The 23,371-nt window shown below is 46.2% G+C and overlaps 1 protein-coding gene across 1 annotated transcript in view; it reads right to left on the bottom strand.

Moving 5' to 3' along the window:
• Positions 1-23,371, bottom strand: part of ERBB3 (erb-b2 receptor tyrosine kinase 3) — a 91,599-nt gene that overhangs the window by 14,723 nt on the left and 53,505 nt on the right. The window contains exons 4-20 of the mRNA XM_083727386.1: positions 21,084-21,209; positions 19,353-19,418; positions 17,717-17,835; positions 16,883-17,024; positions 15,904-16,017; positions 14,826-14,946; positions 13,633-13,706; positions 12,426-12,516; positions 11,577-11,776; positions 9,995-10,127; positions 9,800-9,890; positions 7,859-8,013; positions 7,066-7,119; positions 3,793-3,934; positions 3,113-3,232; positions 2,593-2,691; positions 1,007-1,192 (exon numbers count right to left, since the gene is read on the bottom strand). Of these exons, the coding sequence (XP_083583512.1) occupies positions 1,007-1,192; positions 2,593-2,691; positions 3,113-3,232; positions 3,793-3,934; positions 7,066-7,119; positions 7,859-8,013; positions 9,800-9,890; positions 9,995-10,127; positions 11,577-11,776; positions 12,426-12,516; positions 13,633-13,706; positions 14,826-14,946; positions 15,904-16,017; positions 16,883-17,024; positions 17,717-17,835; positions 19,353-19,418; positions 21,084-21,209 (2,033 nt within the window). The remainder of the gene's footprint in view (positions 1-1,006; positions 1,193-2,592; positions 2,692-3,112; positions 3,233-3,792; positions 3,935-7,065; positions 7,120-7,858; positions 8,014-9,799; positions 9,891-9,994; positions 10,128-11,576; positions 11,777-12,425; positions 12,517-13,632; positions 13,707-14,825; positions 14,947-15,903; positions 16,018-16,882; positions 17,025-17,716; positions 17,836-19,352; positions 19,419-21,083; positions 21,210-23,371) is intronic.

The following is a 23,371-nucleotide window of genomic DNA, read 5'->3' as shown; positions in this document are numbered from 1 at the left end:
GCTGTGGGTTAAACCACAGAGCCTGGGACTTGCCGATCAGAAGGTCGGCGGTTCGAATCCCCATGGTGGGTAAGCTCCCGTTGCTCAGTCCCAGCTCCTGCCAACCTAGCAGTTCGAAAGCACGTCAAAGTGCAGCGGGAAGGTAAACGGCGTTTCCGTGCGCTGCTCTGGTTCGCCAGAAGCGGCTTAGTCATGCTGGCCACATGACCCAGAAGCTGTACACCAGCTCCCTGGGCCAATAAAGCGAGATGAGCACCACAACCCCAGAGTCGGCCACGACTGGACCTAATGGTCAGGGGTCCCTTTACCTTTACCGGCTTTTAGGTTCTGTTTCACTCCATCCTTCATCCCAACCTCTCACACCACTGACGACACCAGCAACGGGACTTGCCTGAATTGTCTCAATTTCTGTTTTATATTTATATGTTGTCCATGTTTAAGGTTCAGTATGTATTTGCTGGAAGTTCTCTCGGGAAAACAGAAGGAGGGCAGCCTCTCCCTCTGAATTCTGGCAGTTCTTTCATCCCACTGAAAACCCTGGCGCCCTTTCCTGTGCCATTCTTATTTCTTAGGAGTTGTCCTGGTCCAGTGTCAGAATCCATTGGGAAAAAGCAGCAAGACTCTAAGTGACAAAGCTTGGGATACAGGGAGCCATTAAGGTTCCCTACCCCTGGCTTACAGGATGCAGCAATCAGAAGGCTAAACCAGAACTTGGTTGTTTGTATTGGACAAAACAGAAGGTTGCCTCTATTAAACAAACCAGAACAGCACCAGGAAACTCATGGCTCCACCCAGATTCACCTTAGCCTGGTGCCACCTAGTGGCTAAGCTGTCTTATTACACTTTGCATTGCCTTCAATAATGCTTGGGATACTCCCTCAATATTTTGAATGCAAGTGGTTCTAAAAAATATCCAATATTCTGGGATAGATTAGCCCCAGCCTTAATTGCCCCGGGAAAGGCCCTTTAATTAACCCCAAAATTCCTCTGCAAAACCCATACATACCTTGGCAATCTGCACACACCAGTTGAGCATCAGCTGTGGGCCAATGGCATCTTTGTTTTTGCGGACATACTCCAGCAGTGAGCCGAGGTCGAGGTACTGGGTGACCAGTTGCAGTTGGGTGCCAGTACAGATACCCAGGAGACGGACAATGTAAGCATGGTCCAGGCTACCTATCGCCATCATGTGCTGTACATAGTAAAAGCAGAAACAAAACACACACAAAAATGAAATCATGGCATCGGAGCAGAAGTACCAAAATGCCAAGTTACACCCCAAAGAGAAGGAACTCGCAGAACTGCAAGAAAAATTACAGGGTAGTGCTAAGTGCAGGCAGGGCCAACAATGATACCAGTTAGACAAGGTTCACCATGGACAGCTCACTGCTCAAGATGAGCAAGTTAGCTTGCCTGTGCACGCACAGCTGGTCACCCTCCTCCTCTAGCAGTGGTGCAGAAAGGCCTCCAAGATGCCAGGCACATTCCAAGGTCAGATGAATGGCATCACCCAAGAGCATCGGTAGGCAAACTAAGGCCTGTGGGCCAGATCAGGCCCAATTGCCTTCTGGATCCGGTCTGCGGACGGTCTGGGAATCTCCACATGGATCGCCAGTGTGCATGTTCTGTCCTTCTCCCTCTGTCTCCCTCCCACCGGTGCCTCCTCCCTCCCTCCTCTTGGCTTCTCCCCGCCCTGCCTAGAAGAGGAAGGGGGCTGGGCTTTGTTGGTGCCAGCAGCAGCACTCATGCGGCCGCCATTTTAAGCAGCCCCTCTCCGGAGCCCTTCCGCGCGCCGCTCATCGTCCCCCCGCCACCAGACCCTGCCGCTCACATGACACAGGTAAGCTTCCACCAGGGCTTGTGGTGCTCTTGCATCATTTCTCCCCCCCAAAATATAGTCTGGCCCCCCACAAGGTCTGAGGGACAGTGGACCGGCCCTCTGCCGAAAAAGTCTGCTGACCACTGCCCAAGAGGAATCATCTCAAAGGCCAGCTTGCAATGCACATCACCTTCAAGGGGCTTTCCCTCCACCACTAGAGAGCAAGTGACTTTTGATGCTCGTATATCTAGGTATCAGCTGCCCAAATTTACCACCCAAATTGTACCCCAACTCTGCTTAAAGGTCACCCAGAAACTGGGTGAGTTGAGTCAGCTCTTTCCATCCACGCTTTCCCCAATTTAAATAATCCTCCCTACCTGCCACACCCCCCAAAAAAATTCCTAGCCACAGAGCCAGGATACCCGTATCGCACCTGCCTTTTAATCCTTTGCTGCGAATAGCAACTTGTGGAAAGGTATTTGAACTGGGGGAATGGTTAAACACACACTGCCCACAGCACTGTGCTCTCAGTCCAAATTACTCCCTATGGCTATTGTTAAGCAAAGAAAGAGAGGTATTGGGATATACAGTTCTGGATCTTCCATGGCATATCTAATTTAACGCCCGCTTCCCCTATGTCTGGCGTGTTTCTCAAGGGGACTACAAAAACAAGCATGAAACAGTGAAGGCCACGTTCAGTAAAATTTCCAAAGTGACATGGGACCCGGGGAGGCCAGTCCCATCTCCTCCTTGCATGCCCTTGTAGCACTTACATCTGTGACAGCATGGAATGTCTGCCGGCCACTTGGGTCTTGGATGACTTTGATGCTCACAGGGATCTTGATGGAGTCTCCTTCTGGAATCCAGACACCCTGGTGGGGAGAGGGGCAGAGAAGATAAACTATATTGTTGATCTGAGGATCTATTTATTAACAAACTAGTAACTGCTGAGGAGTCTTCCGAGACCTCAACTCTCATCCAAGATGGAAGCAAACACTGATTTTTCATTTACCATTAGAATCTCACCCCCCCCCCATTTCCATTCTCATTTTCTTGAAGCAGGAAAAGGTAGTTCCTCTCCCACTCTAGATGACCTGCACAAAATACTGGAGCCCCCCCCCCCCCGGGATAATGCCTGCCTCCAAGCACTCTAATCGATCTATGTCCCACCCCAGGTCCATCTCTGTAGCAATCTTCTAGCTCTGAACCCCTCTTCAAAGGCAACACATTGTTCTCTGCCTCTGCTTAAACCAGCCAGAAGCAGAAGCTGTTCCTCCCAAGTCTCGGGCTTACTTTGTGCACTGTCCCAAACACTCCGGATCCTAAAACTTTCAGCTTCTTTAATTCTGTCTCCTTGAAGATTCGAGCCAAGACTTTATTGGCTTTCTCGCTGGGATCCAGGGGCTCCAAACTCTACAGAGAAGAGACCCAGAGACAGACAAATAATTCAATCCATAGTCGTCAAGAATCCCTGTTTGAAAAGGACATCACAATTCACCGTCACTTTGCTCCTAATTGACTTTGCAGCATTCCTGGTTTTTTAAACATGTGTTCCTGTTCTTTTTTTGGCAGGGTGGGGGGCTGTCTGTCTGCAGCTAGGTCTAGCACAGCTGCTAGATACAACTGTGGTGCCAAACAAACCCATCTGTGAAATCCTTTCAAACACTTAAGCTAACCCTTACTTTCTACTGGAGTTCACAGAAGCAATGAAGAGGATTTTCTAATTCTATAAAAGACCCATTGAACAGGCACTCTTAATTCCAGAAGATGCTAAGCTACAAATAAAGTGTTATTTCATTGCCCCTATTTCTCCTTCATGCCCAGTGTCCCTAAATGGAAAGAGCCCACAATCAGACTCCTGGATAACAGCTCACCCACATACTGCCATATGTTCAAAGCTGGGTCAGACCAATGACCCCCAAAACCCAAATGTCCCGAGGTGAGTGTGGGGTGACACAGGTTTACAGTCTCACCTCTCCTCTCTCCAGGTATCTGCGCATGGCTCGCTTCTTCTGAATCTTCTTGCCACGGCAATACAGAAAGGTGAGTAAGATGCAGGAACACATGGCAAAGAGGCAGCCCACAACCGTCAAAGCAATCACTGTCGGAGCTACCCTGGAATGCAGATGCCATGTGTTACTATTAGTGAAGTCTGTGCACATGTCACAGTTCTGTACGAGCATGGCGAAAGCACAAGAATTAGTAGCAAGCATGAAGTTCATCCATCTGAGAATCCCATATATATATATATATATATATATATATATATATATATATATATATTTGCTTTCGTAGATTTTCACGGGTACAGGAATGCAGGTTTTGGTGTCCTCGGGTGTCTTCCCGTGTAAAAGTTGGGGTGTCTAGGCGACGTTTCGACGAGGTCTCACTCGTCATCTTCAGGCTGGTGCTTTCGGCTTCTTGTTACTGGAACAGAGCGGGATCTCAATGTTTGAGTTCCTATAAATACCACACCCCCTCTACAGTATTTATAGGAACTCAAACATTGAGATCCCGCTCTGTTCCAGTAACAAGAAGCCGAAAGCACCAGCCTGAAGATGACGAGTGAGACCTCGTCGAAACGTCGCCTAGACACCCCAACTTTTACACGGGAAGACACCCGAGGACACCAAAACCTGCATATATATATATATATATATACTGTAGTTTTCGCTCTATAAGACGCACCAGACCACAAGACGCACCTAGTTTTTGGAGGAGAAAAACAAGAAAAAAAATCTGAATCTCAGAAGCCAGAACAGCAAGAGGGATTGCTGCGCAGTGAAAGCAGCAATCCCCCTTGCTGTTCTGGCTTCTGGGATAGCTGCGCAGCCTGCATTCACTACATAAGATGCCACACACATTTCCCCTTACTTTTTAGGAGGGAAAAAGTGAGTCTTATAGAGCAAAAAATACGGTGTGTGTGTGTGTGTGTGTGTGTGTATGTAAAATGACCCCTGACCATTAAGGTCCAGTCGTGGCCGACTCTGGGGTTGTGGCGCTCATTTCGCTTTATTGGCCAAGGGAGCCGGCATACAGCTTCTGGGTCATGTGGCCGGCATGACTAAGCCGCTTCTGGCGAACCAGAGCAGCGCATGGAAATGCTGTTTACCTTCCCGCCAGAGCGGTACCTATTTATCTACTTGCACTTTGACGTGCTTTCGAACTGCTGGGTTGGGAGGAGCAGGGACTGAGCAACAGGAGCTCACTTCGTTGCGGGGATTCGAACTGCTGACCTTCTGATCGGCAAGTCCTAGGCTCTGTGGTTTAACCCACAGCACCACCCGCGCTTCCTCATAAATGAGGGCCAGAATATATATATTCCTTGCTCCTCCAATGATTAGAAGAGGCAGAATAAATGGGCAAATAATGGGAAATGGGCTTAGCTTGGTTGGGAGGGGGATAAATCTGATCCTCCTTTCAAGGGTCATTGAGAATAATAAATGTGAAACGCACAGAGATGTATACTAAGCATTGTTGTTTTAAGTCACAGAAGTATCCAAATTTTTCCCCTTGATACAAAATCTGGTTGCATGGGCGCAGAATAATAATACTCATAATCATTTTTCATGCAGTGCCTACTAAAGATGGGTGACAGCAAGTCCTGGTGACAGCAAGATGCATCAGTACAACAAGAACCATGTGTTTGGCGCATGAAGCAGAGGTGCAGCCACCAGAGGTAAATTCTTTTCAGTGTTTCTCGGTGTCCTAAACATCCCCAACGTTGAAGGAATTGGCAATGGTTCTGTCTGTCCTTCTGCAGGACTTTTGCAACTGGCAGTACTTTCATCCCAGAGCTGGCCCCGTGCCAATCTTCATCATTCCCTACACCCCACCCCACGTCCCAGAGGCTCAATACAAGTTGCAAAATGCAAACAAAACCCAAGGAACATGCAAGCACACTAAAGCTACAATGCTATGGAAGGCAAGTCCTTTCCTTGGCCAAACAAAGCTCCATATCATAGGGGCTTGTTTTCCCGTCGTGTTGCGATGCGGCCCTCAAATGCTTTTTCCTCGTCATGTCCCATATTCACAGGACAATTCGCACAGAGGGCATTGGAAGAGGGGCAGCAAAAGGAACTTTCATGTGGTGGTGGGAGCTTCCTCCGCCTCGTAAGGGAGGGAAAGAGTGCAGGAAGGAGATCAAAGCGCAAGGATCCACTCCCTCCAGCGACAGGCAGAGGCCTGCTGCGGCCCTGCCCTCCTTTCATGCCGCCCACAAAGGCCTCCAGGCAAACTGGCATTGGTGGGAGAGAGCAGGGGTGTGATTGTGAAGGGAAAAGAAAGGTGGGAGTACGGTTGAGGGGAATAGCCCTTTCAAGCATCCATTGGGTGAGGCAGATAATTATATATATTTTTTAGTTCTCTCTCTACAATCAATAGACTGCGAGTTCTTTTTATGCTCTTTCTGACAAGCCTGAGTGTCTGAGACCCCTTTGTTGACACTAGAGCCTGCCTCCTCAGTGGAAGGACCATAAAAAGGTGGCAACAAATGGCAGCGAGAGAGAAAGGCTGCGATCTTGGCCAGTTTCCCTGCCTTGGCCTGCTGAAGTTTTGGCAGGCCTAAGACGGCAGCTCCTTAAAGCACCGGCGTCTGAAACAGGGTGAATTTGGGAAAGGATTCATGTTTCAGTTTCGAAAAGCAACTTAAAAAACAGGTGTCCCCCCCCCCCCCCGGCTGAGAAAGGAGGCAGAAAAGGACGGGGGTGGGGGCAAGGAGGGACATAATTTGATTAAAAGCCTTTGACATAATTTGGGGGGGGAAAGGCCAAACCATTTGAAAAATCCTGCAATTTGATAGCTTCAAGCAGGAATATCTTAACTAGACATTAGAAGCTATGCTATGGGCTAATGGCTATTAAGCAGTACACAGAAGCTGTTGAGGTTAACTACCAGGTGCCGGGGGCAAACCCTTAGGAGAAAGACTTTATCTGGTCTCCAGTGGCTTTAGTCCATGTTAACACAACAATAGCAATATTGTTTAGTTTTTATATAACAGCTTTTAAGTGTTCAAAGTGCTCCATGAACATTATTTCAACCATCCTCACGGCTACCTTTTAAGGTAGGTAAGGGATGGAACCTAGGAACTTGAATACAAATATGCTGCTCTGCCATTGAGCTTCATGGAGATAAGATCTCCTCTTGGTATTTGTAATCTGTAAGAGTAAGCACACTGGGGTGTGTGTGCGTGCAATTTATAAAGCTATCTCCGCACCCTCACTAGGTGAAGGGGTGCTGATAGGTACCTGTGAACAGGCAGTTCCTCCATGAAGCAATCTTCAAGCTGTGGTCCATCACACCTATAAGAAATGAAATCCAATAATTATCCTGGGAGACAGAGAATCCAGGAATCTAGGGAAACAGCCTCTAGCAGGAAAGTAAAAACCACAAACCCCAGTTTCCGTCTGCAATAGACAGAAAACCATATAACACGCCACTCACCCCCAGTTGACGACTAACTATGATTTAGGCTGACAGGCATAATTTAAAAGTGTTCATTTTGCTCTCTTAGCTGCAATAGCATTTCAACTGTAGCTGGTGAGGGTTCAAATGTGTGCAATGATTTTATAGTGTCATATTGATGCAACACATTCACTAACAATTCTCATACATACATATATATATATATATATTATTAATTTTTTCAAACGTTTTCACAATTACCTTCAAATCAAATACACCGTCTCATAAGGCGGCATCCTACAGTGTTTTTACTCAAACCTTTTCCACTGCATTATATCTTTATCTATTGCAGAACATTTCTCTACAATTATTTTGTCATTTTTCTTCCGCTGCTTTTATCTCAAATCCCGCCCACGATTTCATTTGACTGCAATGTTGTTGTTTTGAATAGTTCACATGTGCTTTTACACAACAGGTGCTGTTGGTTCTTCTTCACTTATCTTTTCCCTCCCTGATCATTTACTTCTTTTCAAAACACAAGTCACTCGGCTGCACATTATGATGATGCTATCTGCATGCAACATACTATGGAAATAAATTAGGTATTATTGCTGAAACTCCCGATTTCTCACTTACCCCTGCGTGCAGTTCTCATGGCACGACCGGCACTCATTGTTGGCATAGGGGAACTTGAAGATGAGCCCCTTTACCCCTACGATGCCTGCAGGGCAGTTTTCTACACAGTGCGGCCCATCCTGGTAGTTAGCACAATGCATACAGGCATCAGCACCCTGAGGAGCAAGAGGAGGTGAGTTGAGGAGACAGCTCAGTGATAGATCAACTGCTTTGAATGCAGAAGAACCCGGGTTCAACCCCTGGCATCTGAGGAGAACATACTGAATGTGACCTTGGACTCAGCAGTGCCTGCGTCATTCCCTATTCTTCCTGAAACTGTAAATAAAGCTTTCAGTAAAAGTAATCTCTAGCATTCCCTCCACAGACGTCTGCATGGTCTGAACTTTCCGTAACTAGCAGGAGGAAAACTAGGAATATCCCAAGGTGTTCGGCCACCCAAGAATCTGCAGCCTGTGGCCTGAAATGTAAGCCCTAATATTGCCTTGCAAAGTGACAGGGAAACCTGGGTACCCTTCCCTGCATTTAATCTGGTTGAGATCTGGGTCATCTGGCCCTGAAAGCTGCTCCATTCATTAAATAAAGGTGGCGGCAGCCAGAAGCAGGGACTTTGTGATTTTGGAATCGTCTTCCTGATGAGGAATAACAATCTGCATCTTTGTTGGATTTTGGAAGCCTCTGCAAAACGTCTCTTTTCCAGCAGGAATTTGCCTCAATTTGTTTTGTTCTGCAGATACTTCTTTGTAATTTCTTGTGTGGTTTTGTGTTTTACTGTTTCACAATGCTGTATGTTTTTGTTACGATCCACTCACTTGTTTTGAGCTTTGGGAAATAAGTTTATAAATATATATAAAATGAAACAATGGGTGTGGGCATGCCTCTCAGCATCTACTTTCCTCGGCCCTTTATACTATAGAGTAAGCGCGATCCTAAAAGTATGTCATTACCCCCCCCCAAAGCAATTGCTTGCAACACTTGTACAGCTGGCCCAGTGCTTAAAAAGAAAGCAACGTAACAAGGAGGCAGGCAAGATGTACCAGAGTAGGACCTGATCCCACAGCCTGAAACCTATACCTCAAAGGCCATTACTTTCCATAGAAGACCTAGTACCTGATAAGATATTGGAACACAGGCACTGCTCCAAGTATTATCACTAAGAGAGGAGCAGGGCCTTTGTTGCTGTGTCCCCACAGCTATGAAAAAACCTCCCAGAAGTGGTTCATTTGAGCTCTAGTTTCCTGGCTTTCAGGAAAGGTGGAATCTGTTTAGGAAAAGCATATAGCTTAATTGCAACTCTTTCACATTATTTTATGTGTTCCAAGCTGCATCAAACATAACAAGACCACATAACACCAGTCTTGAAAGACCTACACTGGCTCCCAGTACGTTTCCGAGCACAATGCAAAATGTTGAAGCTCTCCTTTAAAGCCCTAAGCGCCCTTGACCCACTGTACCTGAAGGAGCGTCTCCACCCACATCGTTCCGCCCGGACACCGAGGTGCAGTGCCGAGAGCCTTCTGGTGGTTCCCTTGCTACGAGAAGCCAAGTTACAGGGAACCAGGCAGAGGGCCTTCTCGGTAGTGGCACCTGCCCTGTGGAACGCCCTCCCACCAGATGTCAAAGAGAAAAAACAACTACCAGACTTTTAGAAGACATCTGAAGGCAGCCCTGTTTAGGGAAGCTTTTAATGTTTTATAGACTATTGTATTTTAATATTTTGTTGGAAGCCGCCCAGAGTGGCTGGAGAAACCCAGCCAGATGGACGGGGTATAAATAAATAAATTAGTAGTAGTAGTAATAGTAGTAGTAGTAGTAGTAGTATCATCATCATCATCATCATCATTATCATCATCTGCAAAGGTTGGATATAAAAGGCACACAGATCTTTGCCACCCCACCAACCCTTCCCCATCACTCCAGAGAAGCTGTGTGACATTGCCATACCGATCCATTGCAGGTTAGGCCTCCTTCAATCTTCTGGCACTGCGGGTGACATGGGAAGCACGCCCCATCTTGTGCAAATTCTCGAACATCCCTACGCAGAGCAGAACAGGAGAGGAGAGGAGTTACACACTTGGGGCCAGGGTGGAACGAGAAGGCAAAAAGGGAAGCAAGTGTCCATGGCTGGCTATTTCTTACCCCTCGTAGAAGCTGCAGGAGTCAACACAGGTTCCGTCACGGCTGTAGTTAAGGCAGGAGACACACTGATCTGGGTCAGGACCCCAACAGCCATCAGTGGAGCAAAGAGGATGACAGACCTTCCCCTCTTGGGCTGGGAGAGAAACAAAGTGCCTGGATCACATCTGGGACCAGGGCCCCATTTTAAGTTGTGGGGAGGGGCATGTGCTACTTGGAAGGAAAATGCTTCAAGTCCCTTTCCCACCTCCCTGACCCATCTGTGGACAAACCAACAAAAGGGGGGAAGTCATAGATTTACTATTTTAAACCCAACATCATTTGGCTATAGCAGGGGTACGATTCTCTAGATGTATGTCCACAGAAACAACTTTATTCCAGTTAAGACTAAAAAAAAAGACTAACTAGCACAGGGGTCAGCAAACGTTTTTAGCAGGGGGCCGGTCCACTGTTCCTCAGACCTTGTGGGGGGCCAAACTATTTTTTTGGGGGGGGTGAACAAATTCCTATGCCCCACAAATAACCCAGATTCATTTTACATAAAAGCCCACATTCTACTCATGTAAAAACACGAGGCAGGCCCCACAAATAACCCAGAGATGTGTTTTAAATAAAAGGACACATTCTACTCATGTAAAAACATGCTGATTCCCGGACCATCTGCGGGCCGGATTTAGAAGGCAATTGGGCCGGATCCAGCCCCCGGGCCTTAGTTTGCCTACCCATGAACTAGCATGTTCACAGTCCAAGTGGTATCCAGCAGCAAGCATCTGCTCTGATGTTGCAGTGGGCAAGTCACTAACTCCTATGCGCTGAGTTGCTCAGATGGGCAGGTAGCATAAGCCAAGGAAACAGAGCACAATGGAGACTGCACAATTGTTTTGCCACTGGAACATATGGGTGGGATTCAACTAATTTGAATCCCGCTAGCGGAAACCCACACAAGGACTTCCAGTAGTGCATGGGGTTCCCCCCCCCCCATGTCCTGAAATCGGCTGGAAGGGAGGGGGGTGGTTGATAGAACCCCCAGCACACTATGCAGGGAAGGAGAGGGGAATTGTTTCACCTGGCGAAATGCTTGTGCTGAAGGAACACTTGCCACACAGCTGCCTTGAATTCCTCTCCATAAGTACTGTTTGTTTGTTTGTTTGTTTGTTTGTAAATAATTTTATTAATTTTCCATTAAGAACATCCAATTTATAACAAATCAAATCATAATCCAATTCAAAAAATTAAAAATAAAATAAAACAAACCAAATTACAATCCGAATTATTAATTATTAAATTTCATACAGACTTCCCATATTCTGGACCTCTGAAGAACTCCTCTGACATAGTTATATTTCTGCCCACTTCTTGTTGTTTTCATATTTTCCACATTCCAATCATAAGTGCTGTTTGCACCCTACCAGAGTTCAGTGGCATCTACTACACAGTAAGAGTGACTGAGCCCTCTGCAAGGATAAGAGAATGTTGAAACTCCTTTGAAGGAGTTGTTTGGTTTTGTTGGTGGCAATGCGGCCTAGTGCAAGAAGCACCAAGTCGCCTAATTCCAGGCTCCCTTATCTACAGCTTGCCCACTCACTGCATTTCCTGGCAGGTTTGTTGCTCTTGATGTCAAGGTCCGAACGCCGGCGGGAGAGACGTTCCCAGTTAACCGTGTTGTAATAGCAAAGCTGCCGGTTCTCGGCGATGTAGACCTTGCCGGCACTGATCTCCCTAAGCGAGCGGAAGTCCAAAGAGGTCACATTCATGTTCTTCATGATCAGCAGCGAAAAGCCACGGCTAGGAAAAGCACAAACCAAAGTGTCAGCCTCAGGAAGAGGAGGAATGGGGACTATGTTTTGTGGCTGGGAAGGAACAGCTAGTATCTGCCTGCCAACAGCCTGCCAACCTAGCAGTTCGAAAGCACCTTCGGGTGCAAGTAGATAAATAGGGACCGCTTTCTAGCGGGAAGGTAAACGGCGTTTCCGTGTGCAGCTCTGGCTCGCCAGAGCAGCGATGTCACGCTGGCCACGTGACCCGGAAGTGTCTTCGGACAGCGCTGGCCCCTGGCCTCTTGAGTGAGATGGGCGCACAACCCCAGAGCCTGGCAAGACTGGCCCGTACGGGCAGGGGTACCTTTACCTTTACCTTATGGTTTGCAACCCTGTCTGCTTGTACAACAAGCATGAGCAACTGGCAGACTGAGGTCCAAATCTGGCCCTGCTGTCTACCAAGCCCTGCACAACATATACAGAAGCATGGATTTAGGTGGGGAGGTGACTAGTTTCCAGATTCATCTGCTCTTAATGCTTTGACTTTTCAGAATGGCATTAAAACAGCAGCTGTTCCACAGGTAGCCTTAGGCATCACCAGAACAATGAAGCCCTAAGACTCCTTCTGCGACTTGCAAGCAAGGTGAAGGAGGGTTGACCAAGAGAGCAATTCTTACTTATACAAGCTGCGTCCACCAATGATTTCCAAGTTGGAGAAGACGCTGAAGTTGTGCATGTGTTTGGGCCACGACTGGATGTTCAGGTAACCTAGGATAAAGGGTACAAGGTCACTTATGGGACTATCCTTTACTGCGGTAAAGTTAATACAGTGGTACCTCGGGTTACAGATCCTTCAGGTTACAGATGCTTCAGGTTACAGACTCCACTAACCCAGAAATAGTACTTCGGGTTAAGAACTTTGCTTCAGGATGAGAACAGAAATCGCGTGGCCGCACTGGGGCAGCAGCGGGAGGCCCCATTAGCTAAAGTGGTACCTCAGGTTAAGAACAGTTTCAGGTTAAGAACGGACCTCCGGAATGAATTAAGTTCATAACCAGAGGTACCACTGTAAAATGGTACTGTCTTGCTTGAAAAGTGGTTGTGCTTCTTATTTAATTCCCTATCTGGGACGAGCCTGAGAGGTGGTTTTAGCCACTTCCTTGACACGCCATTTGTTCCAATTCAGGGATAAAGAACAGGTTTTTCTGGATGGGGGGGGGAGCACTAGGACATGGTGCTTTAAAGTGTGGAACCTGTGCCTAGAAAGCACAGGGCAAAAAGCAACTGTGGATGAGCTTTAAAAGATCAATTTCTTTAAAATGTGGGACAAGTATAATATGGCACCTTGTAACAGTGCCAGCTCCGCAGACCAAAGTGGTCGAGTGGGCCTGGGCAATTGCACAGATAAACTGGTCCCAGATTTTCCGAGACTGTACATACTAATAGTAAAACTTTGAACTTGGCCCGGTAGCAAATTGGCAACTGGTGCAGGTCTCTAAGCATAGGTGTCATGTGCTTCCAGATCAAGCACAAGAAAAGCCCAATGTAAAGCACACTGTGGTCATCTGAATATGAAATAACAAGTGCGTGAACTACTGTGGGCAAGTTTTTCTGGTCCAGGAATGGTCATAGCTGTTGTAGAAGGTTAAGCTGGTAAAGGGGTGCTTTAAACCACAGCCTACCTGGGCTTTCAGTGGCAAAGCTGGACCCAGATGCACCTGCAAATACTCCACTTTTGTGGGGATTGCAACCCCATCCAGGGCAGGCAATTTGACCAGTTTCTCAGACACGGGAGCCACTCACCCACAGTGATCGAAAGGGACAGAGTCCTTTTTTACAACCCACATTGCTCATGACACAGAGAGTTCCCTGCACCCCGTTCACCTGTGATCTCTCGCACAGTCTGGAAGATGTTGAGTTTTTCTGGGTCCAGGGGAGCTATGTTGTGCCAGCGGTCTCTGCAGAACAAGAGCAGGAACAGTCAGAACTAGTGGACAACCTCAAAGTGGAACCAGCCTTTTTCTTCAAGAGCTGCTATGCATGATGACTTACCAGAGGATGGTAATCCCTGCATGTTATTTACATGGCTGTGAGAACATTGTGACTGTGCTGAGGCCACAAGCCACAAAAAGAACCCCCAGCTAATCAAGGGCTCATTCCTCATCCTGGTTGTCAGTTAGCCCATTAAAGGAAAAGGTGCCCCAGTCAGTACCTGCCAAAGGTATTTATCACCTCTGCAATAAAAGAGATGTGATGTCTACAACTAGTCTGGTGATTGGGAGTGGCCACCGGGACCATATAGCACCAGTCCTAAAGGATCTACAATGGCTCCCAGTACGTTTCCAAGCACAATTCAAAGTGTTGGTGCTGATCTTTAAAGCCCTAAACAGCCTCGGCCCAGTATCTCTGAAGGAGCGTCTCCACCCCCATCGCTCAGCCCAGACCAGGCACAGGCAAACTCAGCCCTCCAGATGTTTTGGGACTACAACTCCCATCATCCATAGCTAACAGGATCAGTGGTCAGGGATCACCGAGTTTGCCTATGCCTGGCCCAGATACTGAGGTCCTCTCCTGGGGGGGTGTCTACTGCTGGTTCCCTCACTGCAAGAAGCAAGGTTACAGGGAACCAGACAGAGGGCCTTCTTGGTAGTGGCACTCTTCTTGTGGAATGCCCTGCCTTCAGATTTCAAGGAAATAAACAACTATCTGACTTTCAGAAGACATCTGAAGACAGCCCTGTTTAGGGAAGTTTTAAAGGACTGATGCTTTTAGATATGTTGTAAGACACCCAGAGTGGCTGTGGGGAAACCGAGCCAGATGTGCGGGGTATAAATAATAAAATTATTATTACCACAACTATAGACCTACTAGCCCCTTAGATATGGCCTCCAAATTATACTCACAATATTTATTAAATAAAATCCAAGAATGGGATAGTAACCAATCCATTATATATGCTGAACAAGCACCAATCAGTTTGGTAGATTGAGTAGTGCTACTGCTGCACTGCTCTTACCTAGTGTCCCAACTCACAAGAAGTTATATCTTAGTGTAGAGAACAATCCGTGCATACTTACCCTACAAGACCAGTGATAAGGAAGTCCAGGTTGCCCAAGATTTTTGTGCAGTTGATAAAGCTGTCAATATTGCTGGAATCCACTGTCTGATACTTGCTTCCAATTCCAGTCCCTTCACATGCTGGAAACAAGGCAGGGGGTCAGGGTTGAATGTTTCAAAGAGGTGAAAGCTACCAGCTTAACGTCTCTCCACACAGCTCCCTAACATGCCTCCAGAGCTAATGGAATAGGCAAAAATGACTTGGTAATTCGGATCAGTCCCAAGTTTATATATGTATTTTTTAAAAAACTTTTCAAAGAGGTTGTACAGCAGGAAAAAGAAAGGGGGGGAGAAATCAATAAAGTACAACTGAACAAATATAAATATCATATTATATTTCCTGTGGAATAAGCTACAGGAAGAGGGTATAAAGCCTCTTCTGTACATAGACAGAATATGTAAAAGAAAATCCTAAGAACAAGTCATGTATCTATTCACAGAGTCTCTTCAACAGGCAGCATATGGAGTGGAGGTCTTTAAATCTTCAGAGGTGGAATTAATAAAAGTCAGAAATGGAAAACAAATACAAATCAAGCTCAATTATCACTTTACTTTTTTAATCAAGGTACCCCAAGGACTAACTGCACACACCCATTAAGGGCAAATGCCGCACGAGTATAGAATGACACCTTTGTTTCTTAAGGAAGTCCAGAAGAGAAAGTCCAAGGCTTTCCCAGGCAGGTTGTCCAAGTTCTTTGAAGAAATATGCAGCTCACATGACATGTGCACAACCTTCACACTTGAAAGGTGGATATGCTCCGCAGACACAGATAGGTAGCCGTGTTGGTCTGCCATAGTCAAAACAAAAAATTCCTTCCAGTAGCACCTTAAAGACCAACTAAGTTAGTTCTAGGTATGAGCTTTCGTGTGCATGCACACGAAAGCTCATACCTAGAACTAACTTAGTTGGTCTTTAAGGTGCTACTGGAAGGAATTTTTTGATATGCTCCGCAGAGAAGAAGATCTGGGAGCCTCAGTTATGCCTTCCTATTTAGTTTCCTGTTCCAGTAGCCAGAAGAAGCTATGGCTTCGTGTTACCTTTTGGGCAGAGCCCCACGCAAGGCTCACAGATCTTGCGGCCGCCTTTTTCCACTTCCATTTTGTGATTAGGGCAGGTCCGAATGCACAAGCTCTGATCCACCACAAAATTATCTGCAGAATAATGGGAAGGAGGCGAGAGAGAACAGAGGAAAGATTAAGGAAATGTGAGCAACTAGACACTGGAAACCCCTTAGGGATGCTTGGGGCTAAAACAGGACCTCATAAGGTAACTGTGAGGAGAGAGATGGGGTGTTGGGGCTCCTAGCTTTTCACTGAAGAATCCACTCTCCTTCCATTTTAATATGAGAAAAGGATTAGCAGTGGATTATTATTATTATTATTATTATTATTATTATTATTATTATTATTTATTTTTATTATTATTACTATTACTAATATTTACTAAATTTGTTTGCCGCTCTTGTAGTTTTCACAGCATAAAAATACAAGATAAAAAACATATAATACATAATACAAACAGGGGGGACGACCCCCAAAGGCTTTCAAACTTGGGGGGGAAAAGCAGTGATTTCAACTACTGTGACTTCTCTCATTCTTGATCTGGGAACAATCAGGTTAAAATTAAAATAAAATACTCAAATTGTTAGTGTTTGGTTATAGTGATATTAAACGTCTTATTAGACATTATTTTATTTAGACTTCGTCATTGACACTGTCAATTTATATCTATGCTGCATTTTCCACCAGTACATCTGTGCTCAAAGTGGTTCACAAGAAAACAATGCATGGGCCAGCATAAAAGTTTAAGAGGCCTTTGTACATCATGACCCCTCAATGGAGTTCTGCCACATCTGTGGCAATTTTCCCAGATGGGTTGCAGGTGGGGGGGGGGTGGAATAATGCCTGAACTGGCCCCGAAGGAAGTGGTATTCCAATCTAAAGGAACACCCATCACACACACACAGAGAGAAGACAACCACCCCCTTCTCCCCTATAGCCACAACCTAGGACTTACGGGGGCAGTTTTTGACGCATACGCCACCATACTGGTATTTGGCATCCGGGTTTGGCTCCAGTTGGAAGGTGAGCTTGTTGTAGATCAATGGAAGAGGGCAGCGTGTTTCACAGGCCCCATTGTCATTGACCTGCCGGCAGGCCTGGGTTTGAAAAAGCATGTGACAAAAAGCTGAGTAAGATCATGCCCACCCAATCCCCATCATTCAAGGCCGAAAGCTGAAACATTGAGCCAGATTCAACTAAACCAGTGCACTAGTGAAAGCCAGCACTTGGACTCTCGCTAGTGCAATGGGCTTCCCACTCTGCTCCGCCATGCCTCTTCCATGCCTCTCCCCAAAACAGCATGCAGGGAGAGGAGGGGGAGAGAAGCAGAAATGCTTGCACTGGTGGATCAGTTGTATTAGTGCAACGCTGATTTCCACCCACTTCATACTAGATTCTTCCCCCAGTCCTGAAAACACACAAAAAAACTTGGCACTAATGCCATGGAGACACCATAGGGAGCTTGGTGAGAAAGGATAACCCACATTTCCCCCAATATTCTATTAAAAACTGTGATTGCAAAGAAGATTATCATTGTAGCTGAACATGGAAAGAAGCCAAGGCAGCCCAGGAAACAAAGGCTCTGGCAAAAGCTAAAGATCAGGAGCTGAGCTCAAAAGATTGGAGGGCTGTGTTGGCAGGCAGGTTGTGGGGACAAAAGGAAAAAGGGGCAGATATGTACACTCAAAACCAAATTGTTCCCATTCTCACAATTGTCTCCCTTCCTCAACACAGACCAGTCATACAAAGCACACCCAAGGAGAGCCGGACACAGAGACTGCTTACGTACAAAACACTCTGTCTTCAGTGGGCCAGTGCAGCCTCCTGCACATTCGTCATGGCAGCATTCATTGGGGTTGGGGCCAAAGCAGCGCTCATTGCACTGGGGGGCACAGATGGTCTTGGTCACTATGGCAGGAGGAGAAAAATGTTGGGTGAGAAGCAGTCAATGCCATCGCCCCATCCTCCACTCTAACAGTCGGCTCCTCCCATCTTCTCCTGACCTTCCCAAGACCCTGGGAGGTGGACATAGAAAACAAATTGCCGGATTTTTCGCTCTGTAAGACACACCCAAGCATAAGATGCACCTAGTTTTAGAGGGGAGGGGGAATTCTCTCCCTCTCTGCTCAGCGCCTCTCCAGCAAAGCGGGAGGAGAAATGGAAGGGGCTCCATTTCTCCCCCCACTTTGCTGAAGGAGCGCTGCGCAGAGGGAAAGCTGAGCAGCGCCTCTCCAGCGAAGAGAAGCCAGAAGAGGAAGAGGGATGGATCCCTCTTGCTCTCCTGGCTTCAGCGAAAGCAACGCAAAGCCTCTGGAGCACAGCAAGAGCGCTCCCGCTGCACTCAGGAGGCTTTGGGCAGCTATCCCTGAAGCACCGATCCCTCTTGCTCTCCTGGCTTCAGCGAAAGCTCCACAGCCTGCATTCGCTCCATAAGACACACACACACACATTTCCCCTTACTTTTGAGGAGGGGAAGTGCGTCTTATAGAGCGAAAAATACAGTATTTAAGGTACAGTTACTACCCCTCAACACAGAAATTTCCCATAGCATGATGCATCTGCAATCCCTGATCCAAAAGTCAGTATATTGCCTTCCCAATTAATGGAGGGTTGGGCGTTGAGGGATAGCTCAGTTGGTAGAGCACAAGTCTTAATCTCAGGGTTGTGGGTTTGAGCCCCATGTTGTGTGAAAGATTCCTGCATTGCAGGGGTTTGGACAAGGTGATCTTTGTCATCTCTTCCAACACTACAACTCTGTGATTTACTAGGATTCACAACTTATTTTTTCCTAAAGAGGGCTCTTTGAGTGCTTTTGCACCAACTTTGCCCAGCTGAGGAACATCGTAGAATTGAGAAAAGGTTCAGAAAAGGGCAACCAAAACAATCGAGCAGACGGAGCAAGCCCTGTGAAGAAAGGTTGCAGCGTTTGGGACTTTTTAATATACTACCATTCCCAGGATTCTCTGGGGGAGGCCATGACTGTAAAAGTGGTATCCAGGTGCTTTAAATGTATACCATTATTGTCAGAGTTAAATCATCATGAAATCTGTTTACCGTGTTCTCCCTCATATGAGTATTTTCTGCCATCTGGCTTCTTCAGTAGTAGTTCAGTTGTTAAAAGTTACGGATCACCTATTATATGCAGGCAGATTGCTTAAAGCAAGTGCTGCCATAGCTTTCCTTTCCAAATCTGGAGTCTGTCTATCACCATGCCAAGTTTAAGATGACAGAACCCACATTTAAAGCAGCCATGAGAAGAATCGAGTCCCGGTTGCTCACCCAAGGACCAAACCTGGTGTCAGGGGTTAGTCTCCTCCAACCTGCCCTCCAATACTGGCTGGGCATAGTGGGAGCTGCAGTCCAAAAACATCTGGAAGGTCCCTGGTTTGGGGGGGAGACTGGGTCCCAGGCACTGTAATACTTACATGTTTGACAGTTATTAGGACCAGGACCCCAGCAGTGACCATTGCAGCTCTCATGACATGGAGAACCTATCCAGGGAGACAAAATGCAACATCAGCCATCTAAACAAGAGGTAATGAGTATGATGGGCCAATAAGCTTATAAGAATCACATTATGTCCAAAGGCCTGCCTCACATGCGATTTGCTTAATATGCATGGAACCTGATTCAAAGTGTTTTAACCCCACTCTTTACCTGAAAGGGCTTGCAGAGCAGCTTGACACAGGCAGAGAGGAATCTGTCTTATGCAGAGTCATACCAATTATCTACATTGACTGGCAGTGGTCCTCCATGGTTTCTTTCTTTCTTTTGTATATATTAGTTTTTTATTTTATTATTTCCAGTTATGCAGTATATTATGAAATAGTGAGACAGCTAGAAAGATAAGGCTTCCCTTAACATTCTCTAGTTTCAATTTAGAGGTCAAAAGCAGCTATTTCAAAGGAGTATAAATATATGTATTTTCCTCCCTCTATGTTTTCATACCAAGGATACACATAGCCCTACCTGGAAATGCCAGAGTTTGACCCTGGGACCTTCTGCAAGCAAACAGGTGCTCTATTTAAAGATCATTTTAGATTGGTTCTGGTCTGAGCCAGTTTGGATTTATTTGATATATGTTTTCAGGAACCTCATAAGAATTAATTCTCTAGGTTGCACACACACAAAACAAAGGCTATAAACATAACAATAAAATCGTATTACAGTAAAGACACAATAAACTTAAAAGACAACTGGTATAAAAGCCCCAACACAGAATGAGCGCAATAAAGATGCAGTGGTGGAGGACTTTGACTAGGAAGCATGTGATGGAGTCACCTTGTTGAAACAAGGCAGGTTTATGTCTGGTGACGGCCTGGATGGAAGATTTCCTGGGTTCTCGCATTGCAGAAAGAAAACGGGGCACAAATGTAGCAGGGAAAAGAGAAGAGAGGAAATGGCTGCATGGGGTTGCATTGTATCCAGGGCAGCTGTCTACCAACTCCACCTGGTACGCAGGTTGAGACCCTACCTGCCCGTGGACTGTCTCGCCAGAGTGGTGCATGCTCTAGTTATCTCCCGCTTGGACTACTGCAATGCGCTCTACGTGGGGCTACCTTTGAAGGTGACCCGGAAACTACAACTAATCCAGAATGCAGCAGCTAGACTGGTGACTGGGGGCGGCCACCAAGACCATATAACACTGGTCTTGGAAGACCTACATTGGCTTCCAGTACGTTTCCGAGCACAATTCAAAGTGTTGGTGTTGACCTTTAAAGTCCTAAACGACCTTGGCCCAGTGTACCTGAAGGAGCATCTCCACCCCCCATCGTTCTGCCCAGACACTGAGGTCCAGCGCCGAGGGCCTTCTGGCGGTTCCCTCACTGCGAGAAGCTAAGCTACAGGGAACCAGGCAGAGGGCCTTCTTGTTAGTGGCGCCCGCCCTGTGGAACACCCTCCCATCAAATGTCAAAGAGATAAACAACTACCTGACATTTAGAAGGCATCTGAAGGCAGCCCTGTTCAGGGAAGTTTTTAATGTGTGACATTTTAATGTACTTTTAATCTTTGTTGGAAGCCGCCCAGAGTGGCTGGGGAACAAATAATAAATTACTATTACTATTACTATTACTCCTGTGTAAACACAAAATATTGGCAGGCCAGACAGGGGAATACGAATGCAAGCACACAGCCTACTTTTAGCCAATACTCACACTTGTCTGCGTTCTTTTGGATCACTGTAGGGTAGCTTGGATCCCGGACAATGTCTCCCCAATTGATAGTATCCGCATGACACAACTGCTGGTTCCTCCCAATGTAGACACCCCCAGACAGGATTTCTGAAAAACAGTAAGAGGCAGCTGTGACCACTTTCTTTCTGGGAGATGTGAGACACCAAAATATCTGTGTGAGATATAGCCAGCATGCACACTGAGCACATCCAGCTTCCATATACAGTGGTACCTTGGTTCTCAAACAACTTGGTACTCAAACAATTTGGAACCCAAACACTGCAAACCAGGAAGTGTTCTGGTTTGCGAACTCTTTTCGGAAGCCAAACATGCTCTGTTTTGAGTGTTGCGCTTCCGATTTGAGTGCCACACTTTCGTTTTGAGCGTTACACTGAGGTATGACTGTTTTTGCTATTTATTCTGCTTGTTTTTGCGGCTCTTTTTTTGTGACTGTGTGGAACCCAGTTCAGCTACTGATTGATTGTGCTTTCATTTATGGATCAATGGTCTCGTTAGATAATAAAAGTAATGTTAAATGGCTGTTTTAGGGTTTTTTTTTAAAAAGTCTGGAACGGATTAATGCATTTTGCATTACTTTCTATGGGAAAGCGTGCCTTGGTTTTGGAACACTTTGGTTTTGGAACGGACTTCTGGAATGGATTAAGTTTGAGAACCAAGGTACCACTGTACTGAAAATGAAAGCAACCTTTTTCAGAACTCTTTCCGGAACAGATTATGAACCTATGGAAGACAAGCATGTGCAGTCCCACTTCCTTTAGCTCCACAGAATCATATAACATCTTGAAATGGGCTAGGATGGACTCCCAAAGAGGTTTCCCCACTCTCTGAATTCTCTCCACTATTATGATAATTCTCTCCACTGTTATGATCACTGCCTAACTCTCATTTCTATGGCTTTGCTGAGCCGTCTCCTTTTTCCCTTCAGACCTCTTCTCCACCAACTTATTTATGCATTATTCTATTTAAATATATTTATAGCCTAGCCTTTCATCACAACCAACCCAGGGCAGGGCACAACCATAACACCGAACAAATTAAAACAATACACAAATCCATTTCGATTCACAGAGGGAACAAGAACAAGATAAAAGCGTAATTAAAAAGGCAGTCTCTAAAAACAGCAAAGCAGACTTCGGTCTTCCAGTGTATGTGCTCGCTAAATTAAACAAGTTACCTTACAAAGGCCTGAGCAAATCGCTGAGTCTTGATCTGGCACTAAAAACAAAGTTGCTGTCATTACTACTTTCCCTCGAGCCATTTTTGTGGAGCGACTCATTGCCCGCACTTACAGTACAATCCTATACATGTCTATTCAGGAGTTCAGTGGGGCTTGCTCCCAGGCAAATGCCTATACGACTGTGGCCACAGTCTCCCTTGCATCCTTGTCATCCTTCAGCAAAAGGAGTGTGTGTGTGTGTGTGTGTGTGTGTGTGTGTGTGTGTGTTCTGAAGCAACACATTTGTCCCTTTACAGCAAGCTGCTTAACAAACTGAGTTCTGGAGACTTGATGAGTCCTTACCAGCAGAGGGCTGGGAGCTACCACTATGTTTTTCAGACTTCCAAAGTATTCTTCGGATATACAGTCATACCTTGGAATCCGTTCTGGAAGTCCGTTCAAATTCCAAAACGTTTGGAAACCAAAGTGCGGCTTCTGATTGGCTGCGGGAAGCTCCTGCAGCCAATCAGAAGGCGCGGAAGGCCCATTGGACGTTCGGGTTCCAAAGAACGTTCACAAAACGTTTGCAAAGCTCACTTCCAGGTTTGCGGCATTCAGGAGCCAAATCATCTGAGTACCAAGGCGTTTGGAATCCAAGGTATGACTATATAAGCAAATAGGTACATCAGCCTCCCTATAAGCGGCTGGCAGGCCATTTATACCCAAGCCAGGCTGGGTATAAATACTATTTATTAAAATTGCACTTGCTGGCTGGATGAAATTGGTGCTTTCACAGTACAGTGGTACCTCTGGTTATGAACTTAATTCGTTCTGGAGGTCCATTCTTAATCTGAAACCATTCTTATCCTGAGGCGCGCTGTCGTTAATGGGGCTTCCGGTGCGCGATTTCCATTCGCATCCTGGGGCAAAGTTCTCAACCAGGAACAGCTACTTCCGGGTTAGCGGAGTTCGTAACCTGAAGTGTTTTTAACCAGAAGCGTTCGTAACTAGAAAATACCACTGTACCTCACTCTGACTTCTGTTTACTTTTCCCCCGCTCTCACAACCAAGGCTTATGGGCCTTGGTTACCCA

The sequence above is a fragment of the Podarcis gaigeae genome (assembly GCF_964106915.1).
Source record: "Podarcis gaigeae genome assembly, chromosome: 2".
NCBI classification, from domain to species: Eukaryota; Metazoa; Chordata; class Lepidosauria; order Squamata; family Lacertidae; genus Podarcis; species Podarcis gaigeae.
The sequence above is the reverse complement of the archived record's forward strand: the minus strand, read 5'-3'. Positions and strand labels throughout refer to the sequence as shown.